The sequence below is a fragment of the Mauremys mutica genome, chromosome 23 (assembly GCF_020497125.1).
Source record: "Mauremys mutica isolate MM-2020 ecotype Southern chromosome 23, ASM2049712v1, whole genome shotgun sequence".
NCBI lineage: Eukaryota > Metazoa > Chordata > Testudines > Geoemydidae > Mauremys > Mauremys mutica.
The window spans coordinates 10,281,108-10,289,260 of record NC_059094.1 but is presented as its reverse complement, the minus strand read 5'-3'; the positions used below and the strand labels follow the sequence as shown (position 1 = coordinate 10,289,260).

The following is an 8,153-nucleotide window of genomic DNA, read 5'->3' as shown; positions in this document are numbered from 1 at the left end:
ACAAGTTCCAGAGGTTTATAATATTTAACAGCTCAGGGGGTTATAGCTTTTTAACATATTGGATAATTGTAAGGCTAATAATGACATTTGCAGTTATGTATGTAAATAACTAGGTTGTTTGAGGCCTTTGGGACAGGAATTGACCATTACAAGGGGTCTGTGCAGCACATCGCACAAAGTACAACGCACATGAGGCACGATGGGCACGTATCAAAACTTAAATGGTTCAGATGTCAGGTATTTGGGCTTTTTGAAGAAATAAATCCAAAATTTCCTCAAAAAGCAGACACCTTTTGTGAAAAAAATAATTTAGCCAAGAACCCAGTTTTCCATCAAAAAGTTTTTGGGGAAATTTTTTTGACTAGCCCTGGTAATTAAATCCCATGCTTCAAGGCACAAACTGATCAGCTCTGAGGGGTCAGGAAGGAATTGTCCTGCCCTCCATAGCCAATGTTCCACCACAGGCCAACTTTGGGTTCTCCTAGCTCCAAAGCATAAGCTTGCCATGTAGACAGGATGCTGGATGGGTGGTCTGATTTAGGAGGGCATGTGCTATATTTCTAAACAATTTTAAAACAGCAGCCCAGCTGAAGAGCCTAGACCAAGTGGCCGATGTTGCTGATAAAGCTCAGACTAAGGGAGCTTTGCAGAACTAAGGGGGAAGAGATTGTTTATGTACATACGCATGCGTGCAAAACAGAGAGAGGACGACTAGCCAGGGGTTTTAGACAGTGCCTCTAATTCTCTGGTTTGACTCCCCCCACCCCCAATGTTTATTTTTCAAATTCAAGTTGGTAATGACCCTCCAGGCTGAGCATTTTTAGGTAATTAGAGTACAGCTTAGGTCGTTGGAGTCTGCCAGGTTCTTAACACCAGCCCAGGGGAGTGGGGATGAATGTATGAGATTAAAACCCATGCCATGCCTTAGTGCTTAAAGAGCACAGGGAGGTAGCATCAGGGCTCAAAATGTAAGGATTCTTTTATCAAAAGGGGAGGTCAGGCAGGGGTGGGGGTGGGGGAGGGCGGGGCGGACATATGGGGCTAGAAACGTTTTCATGTAGCAGTTCAGGGGGGAGGAGTTAATAGGTTGCTGCAGTGTTGAAAAACAAACAACACTGGGCTGCAGCAAGAGAACCAGAAAAATGAAACTGACTAGAGAGGGTAAAAATGAAACTGATTAGGAACAGAAACAAATTAGGAACAGAAAGAGATCTGTACAGCAGTCAAGCCAAGGGAACTGCAGAAAGAAAACAGCAGCAAGGGTGAGAATTAAAGTCAGATCAACGTTTTCAAAAAACAAGGTCTTCTAAGTCCACGTATAGAAGTGGCCTAATTTTCAAAAGCGCTAAGGGGCCACCACCCCCACTGAAGTCAGTGGGCAGCTCAGCATTTTTGAAAGTCGGGCATCGGAGGCTAAGTCTGCACTTTGAGCTGGGAACGATACCCCGAGCGTGAAGCACCGCTGCACCCTTAATGAAGAGGTTAACTCGGATTCTCCAAAGTGCTTGAGCTCACTCTTAAATCTTATTGAAGGGGACTCAAAACATGCTTTGCTGAATTGGGGCCCTGGGGTCCAAAGGGTAACTAGTGATTTTGGGTGTCCACCCTCACAGACCTCAAAAGGGCTCCCACTTTTCAGAGGGTGGGTGCTTAGTGGGTTTTTTATTTTAAGTTCTGCCCCATTCATCTGTCTCAAGTCAGATAACAGGCATGCAAAGTTGCTAGCTGCTTTTGAAAATTTAGGAGCTGAATGTTGGGGATAGTAGTTTTTAAATCTCAGTCAAGATGTTCAAAAGTTTTTCTAGGTGTAGCATTCCAGGGGGCTATTGGAAAGAGGATTTGGTGTCGTTTTAAAGATGAGGCGTATCCCTTTAAGTAAAGTTATACCTGCCCCATCTGTAAATCTTTAGTTTTACTCCCGAGGGTAAATGCAAAGTGCAGCCAAGCAGTCCCTTTCCGGGTTGTCAGGAAAGCTGGGTATAAAATGGCTGATCCAAATCTAAAAAGGCAGGTGGGAACACACACAGAGTTGCTGCCCTGGACGGGATCCCTTATGCAATTTGACACCAAGAATTATACGGAGAGACGACTCAAAAATTCCTTCACGTATTTTCGTCTAGGAGGCCAAGGGGAAGGATTCCGCCACTTCCAGGGAAATAAACTCACATCAGCAGGAATCTAACCGGAATATTCACTAAAATAAACCCTTTACTTGGGTCCAATTGCAAATGCACCATAGGAGGAGAGAGGAGTGAGGCTGTCTCTTCAGCCCTCCGCTCACACACCTTAGTGCTCAGATGCTGCCACCCACAACCCGTGCTTCGGGGACAACGTGACCTAGTAGCAAGGTGCTGGGTGGAAGAGTTGCCACATCTTTATAGCTAGATAGGAGAGTCCGCCAAGGACTCAGCTGCTGTAGGAAATGGTGTTGATGGTACCTGAGGGGCACTCTGACCTCAGAGTCAATACTGAACTGACACCTCATGAGGTGCTGTCACAGTGGAGGGAATATAGAACCACTCGGGAGCATCAGAAATCCCCCAAGAGTATCCCAGCCCAATTCCAGCTTCCAACTCCAGCCTGTTCCATTCTGCTTCCCTCTCTTCGCCCCCCGCCCCCAGTTCAACAGAAGACAATATGCTTCCCATTCCTGTCTTAAAGTGCTGTGCACTGTTAAACAGCTGCCAAGACTCCACTCCAGAAGTGGCTGCATTTCAGTTATGGGTGAAGTGATTTCTATACCTAGTGTGTCCAGCGCTTTGGGATGAGGCTTTGTATTACTACGATATTATTATTAAATATATATAAATATTCATACCTCACCCATCCCTGGACTGTCTATTAAGACCTATGGAAAACCACTGTTGCAGTCACATCACACACAGAACCACTTCCACTTACCAAAAAAAAAAAAATCAATTTTATTAGAAATTGGAAGGGTGGGGGGGGGAATAAAAAAAACAGAGACCATCTTGAGATTAAATATTCCACTTAAAACCCATTGACAATTATAAAACGCAACCTGATCACAGGGGACAACAAATCACGAAGGAAGCTCATACGGGTCAGAAGCATTGGTCCCAGTAAACCATTGCAGAAGCCAAACAAGCACCCCACCCCCTTTAAAACGTTTTCCTGACAGAGGCTAGAATGAGTCTCTGCATAACCATTAGACCCACAGGAAAGGAGCCAGAGGCAAAAAAAACAAACCAAAAATCCGTACATTCAAACGGCCTACGCCTGAGCCCCAAAATTACACTCGTCTCCCTTCCCCGCCATAACTTTTGGCAGTGGGGTCCTCATCAGATCTGAACCGGCACCTAACTGATTAGGCACCCCGGGAGAACCACAGCGGGGGCGTCTCTTGTCCAGCCACCTCAATCAAGAGCCTTCTTTCTAGTCATTGCACTCAATGGCCTCTCTCTAGGTCAGGCCAAACCAGATGTGAAGTCTGCCCGGCGTTATGGGGGATTGAAATCTGGACTCGAATCTAGCTGGCCTACCTCCACTTCGAGCCCGGCACTACACAGGCGGGCCAATAGAGACCTCTTTCCTATTTATAAAAAAAAATATTTCACAGTTTCAGGGTTAGGAAGAAGGTGGGGAAAGCCACTTGACAAACTACCTTTTTCTTCTCCGTGCCCATCAGACCACCACGATCTCCTGCTGCAGGATTCCTGCCTAGAGATTGCCTCTTCCTACCCTGCTATAGACAAAGGCGAGGGGACCAAGGAGAGATCCGGGGACTGGAGGACTCCTATTAGGGTCAGGGACGAGGCATCCATCTGGCTCCTTTTATTTCCTTCAAGTATTTTCCTGTAAGGGAAAGGGGAGGGAAAGCCGGATCGGGGCCAAAGGAACAGAGCAGCCTCCCAAGAGGAGGAGGGTCTCTGTGAAGCAGGAGGGTGACAAAATGCACAGGATCTCTGAAAGCGGGAAACAGACAAAAACTGAAGGGAGGTGACAGTCAAGTCACAGGGGGTTTTAGGGGTGTGTGTGTAAACCTTTGGGCTGCAGGGATTTAACCCTTGGTGTAAATTGATCTGTGGGTCAGGTCTGACCCAGAATGAGCCCTCTGCACTACCGAGCCCCTTCACTTGATTTGCAAAAGGGAACCGTTTCTAACCCCTTTTTAAAAAAGAGGGCCATCGAGGGCTGGGATGATTTCGTTGGGGATTGGGCTTTGAGCAGGGGGTTGGACTAGATACCTCCTGAGGTCCCTGCCAACCCTGATAGTCTATGATTCCTTTCCAGGCTTAAACGCTATTAAAAAAATCACTTCAGGCATGCAAGCAGCAGCCCTATTGAAGTCAATAGTATTATGGGGAGGTATCATGCTAGTTGTGTGCTGAGCTAGGGTGGCCGTAAAATGGTACCTGCAAATTATGCAGATGGGGAAAAACAGAGATTCAGAATGACAGGCCAAAAAGCAACTGTCTCAATTACTTTTAAATAAGAGGAACCTGAGGGTTCGGAGCAGTCTGGGAGACACATGAACAGAATTCACTGCTGGGTGACCTTGGGTAAATCACTACCCCGCTGTGTGCCTCAGTTTCCCCATCTGTAAAACTCACCTCCTCTGTACAGTGCTTTGAGGCTGACTGATGAAAAGCGTTAGATGTTATTAAAAGGGCAGGGACAGTGAACACACTGAGGCACACCGGGGGTATTCAACCAGCCCTGTGCCAACACTAGGGGCGGAGAGGGGTCGTTTCCGAACGAGGAGGCAGGGGAGAATGGGTTGAAGTGGCACAAAAGGGGGAATTCAGGCGGTGTCTGGAGACAACTCGCTGACATCAAAGAGCAGCCCAAGGGACAGAGCAGCACTTGAATCAATGGAAACACCACTGGAGGATCCACTGTAGTGAACCCCCCTGTACTAGTGCACCCCCCTGGTGCGGGAGGGAACAGTCTGGATTTCTAGGATAACACATGCAGCGCTAGGAGACTTGCGTTTTATCCTCCCCTTATCGGCCGGGGCCAGTTATGCCAGGACTAGGCAGAGAAAGGCTCCTGTACGTCTCCGAGGTGTAAGGTAACCCCCCCTTTCCCCCTTGCGCAGCATTGCTCATTGGCTGGGGGCACTGTGGGGGGAGGCGGAGGCCAGGAGAGATGCCCGGCGTTGGCAGGACATCAGGACTTGATGGGCCGTGTCCTGCCGTTCCATGCGCCACCACGTGCTGTATCCCTAGGAAATAACAGGGAGAGCAGCGCGCCCTGCATGGCCGCGTGGAGACTGTTCCTAGTCACCCACGAGGGGCTGGCGGCCTTCCCCTGGCCTGACTCACGGGGGTGGGAAGGACACCACAAAAAGTTGGGGGGGGGAGGATCTGCCTCCCCCTTTCTTTCCTTCGATACAGACATTTGAGCCCAGTGGCGCCTCGACCCGCCCCTTGCCCAGCATTGGAGTGCTGGAACTCCCGGAGCAGACAAAATGGCTGAAGCTGAGGCGTGCGGAGCGGAGAGCAGGCGCACGGCTGTCCGTTCTCTGGCCGTTTCCGAGCGAGCCGTGGTCCCTCTCGGCTCCTCTGCCCCTCCCCGTCCCCATCTCTGCAGGAGGAGGTTGCAAGGTCCACCAGATCCTGAAGCCTTCCCCGTTGATCAGCTTCCCCCTGACTGAGGCAGCGAAGACCGTGACGGATCCCGTTGTCCGGCTCATCCGGCGAGCTGCAAGACTGGGCTGAGCTGGCCTGACAGGGGGGTGTAGAGACAGACACTGGTCCGGGTGGGTGGGATGCTTGGCCGCCTCTCCAGCCAGGAAAAGGAACTAGTTTGGGTAAAGAGGCTAAATGGGCCAGCACACGGTGGGAGGATGGGAGAGGAGGATGTTGATTCCACCCGAGCCCCTGCTCCAAACCCTCAACACAGTACGTGCCCTAGCGTCCATTACCCTCAAGGTTCAGACTGGAGGGTGGGAAAGGAAGCAAGAAACAGGCCTCTGCTCCTGCGATGCCCTTGTGGAGTTGCTGGCGCACAAAGTCCTGCCACCTTGGTGGGGGGGGGGCAGTGAGCGCGCAGCCCTGCCCCCCACACGCTCGCCGAGAGCTCACGCCGGCTCCGAGGGGAAAGGAAGAACCAGCCAATCACTCTTGCAAGAGGTGGACGGAGCTGGCAGGGAAGACGCCCGTCCTGGAGCCATCTCCTTCAATGAAGCCGACCTGAGAGACAGGGCAGAAGGCAGCAGATGAGAGTCGAGAGGTGCCGAGGCGGGGCTCCCGGCTCAGAGGGTGCAGGAAGGAGTTGGGGTGCCTGGGTTAGAGAGCTTGGGGGGGCGGGGGAGAGAAGTGTGAAGATTCACAGATATACAAGGCAGAGGATGTTGCACCCCAGGTGGGATCCTGAGACCACACATCTCCGCCCCCAATACAATTCCTAGCTGGGGGCTGTGAGGAGGGGGCTTAGAGTGCATCAGCTCTGCCCCCCAGGGACCAGAGTAGGGTTGCAACTTTCTAGTTGCACAAAACCGAACACCCTAGCCCCACCCCTGTCCTGAGGCCCCACCCCTTTCCGAAGGCCCCTCCACCCACTCACTATATTCCCCCTCCCTCCCTCCCTTTCACTGGGCTGGGGCAGGGGGTTGGGGTTCAGGAGTGGGTGAGGGCTCTAACTGGGGGTCCCTGGGGTGGGCCAGAAATGAGGGGTTCAGGGTGTGGCAGGGGGTTCTGGGCTAGGGGTTGATCCTGGGAAGGGGTGAGGGCTCTGACTGGGGGTGCAGACTCGGGGGTGGGGCTGGGGATGAGGGGTTTGGGGTGCAGGAGTGGGGCTCAAGGCTGGGCCGAGGGATTCGGATTGCGGGAGGGGGCTGCGGGTTGAGGTGCAGGAGGGTGCTCCGGGTTGGCGGGGGTCAGGGCTGGGGCAGTGGGTTGGTGCGTGGGCTTACCTCGGGCAGCTCCCAGTCAGCCGCGCATGCCCTGGAAACAGCCAGCAGGTCCGGGTCCTAAGCGGGGGGGGGAAGGGGGGGGCAGAGAGCCAGGGGGCTCCATGCACTGCTCTCGCCTGCAGGCATTGTCCTCCCCCCATCTCCTATTGGCGGTTCCCAGCCAATGGGAGTGCAGAGCCAGTGCTCGGGGCGGGGGCAGCGCGCGTAGCCCCACGGACCCCTGCCTAGGAGCCGGACCTGCTGGCCGCTTCCGGGGCGCAACGCGGTGCCAGCCAGGCCAGGTAGGGACTAGCCTGTTTTAGCGCCGCTGCACCACCAGACTTTTAATGGCCCAGTCAGTGAGCCGCCAGGATCCCTTTTCGAGCAGGCGTTCCGGTCGAAAACCGGATACCTGGCACCCTAGACCAGAGGGGTCCGTGGAGATGGGAGCAGAAGCATCCCCTAAACATTAATCTAATCCCCCCCGGGCCCTGATCTAGCACCTCCTCGGTGACTGGGATAGTACGACAGCAGAGCCCAGAGGAACAAGAGCCTCGGCCCCAAGGCTAGAACCAGGGTCTGGGCTCCCCAGCAGTCCAAGGAGCCCCCAGAGCAGCAGCACTCACCCAGCTCTGCTCATCCTCCTCCCGGGTCACCACGATCACCTCGCCCTTGGAGAAGGTCAGCTCCCGGGCCCTCTCCCCCTTGCAGTCCACCAGAGCCATCACCCTCTTCTGCCTCACCTTGGCCTGTGCAAGCAAATGGCACATGTCTGCAGAGTCCTGGCTCAGGGGGATGCCTGCTGCTGAGGCTCCCCCAGGTTATGCTTTGCTCCAAGGCATCACAGGGGGGAGAGGGGGGATGTCCATGGTGTGGGGGCACATAGGGTTAAAGAACCGTGCCCCTGCCTGCCCCCCACTTCCCCAGCCCAAGCCTCTTCCCCCCACCCACCTATCAACTCTTTCACCGTTGCCCACTCCTCCCTGATCCATCCTTTCCCAATCGGTTTGTAGCCACGGTAACAACCGTGCCCAGAAGATTCCCAGCTCAGCCTATGGCCCTTGCAGCCAGGATTTCCACAGCCCCAGAGTAATAGGTGAAGCACCTGCTCCACAAGCCCCACGGCACATGGGGATTTTACTCTCTTTGAGGTGGTAAGTGCCCCAGCCTCATCCTCCAAGGTAGGCCCACCAGGACCAGTTTCTTTCCTCCCAGGAGGCACGCAGCCAGCCACCAGCCCTTCGTTAACAAGCCACCCCTATCTGCAGCAGTGAGGACCAGCCCCCACATCTGG

General features: G+C 53.3%; 1 protein-coding gene across 1 annotated transcript in view; it reads right to left on the bottom strand.

Annotated features, from left to right (window-relative positions):
* Positions 1–2,915: 2,915 nt before the first annotated feature.
* Positions 2,916–8,153, bottom strand: part of ASAP3 (ArfGAP with SH3 domain, ankyrin repeat and PH domain 3) — a 63,044-nt gene continuing 57,806 nt past the window's right edge. Inside the window, exons 25-26 of the mRNA XM_044997716.1 lie at positions 7,486–7,608; positions 2,916–6,158 (exon numbers count right to left, since the gene is read on the bottom strand). Of these exons, the coding sequence (XP_044853651.1) occupies positions 6,084–6,158; positions 7,486–7,608 (198 nt within the window). The 3' untranslated portion in view covers positions 2,916–6,083. The remainder of the gene's footprint in view (positions 6,159–7,485; positions 7,609–8,153) is intronic.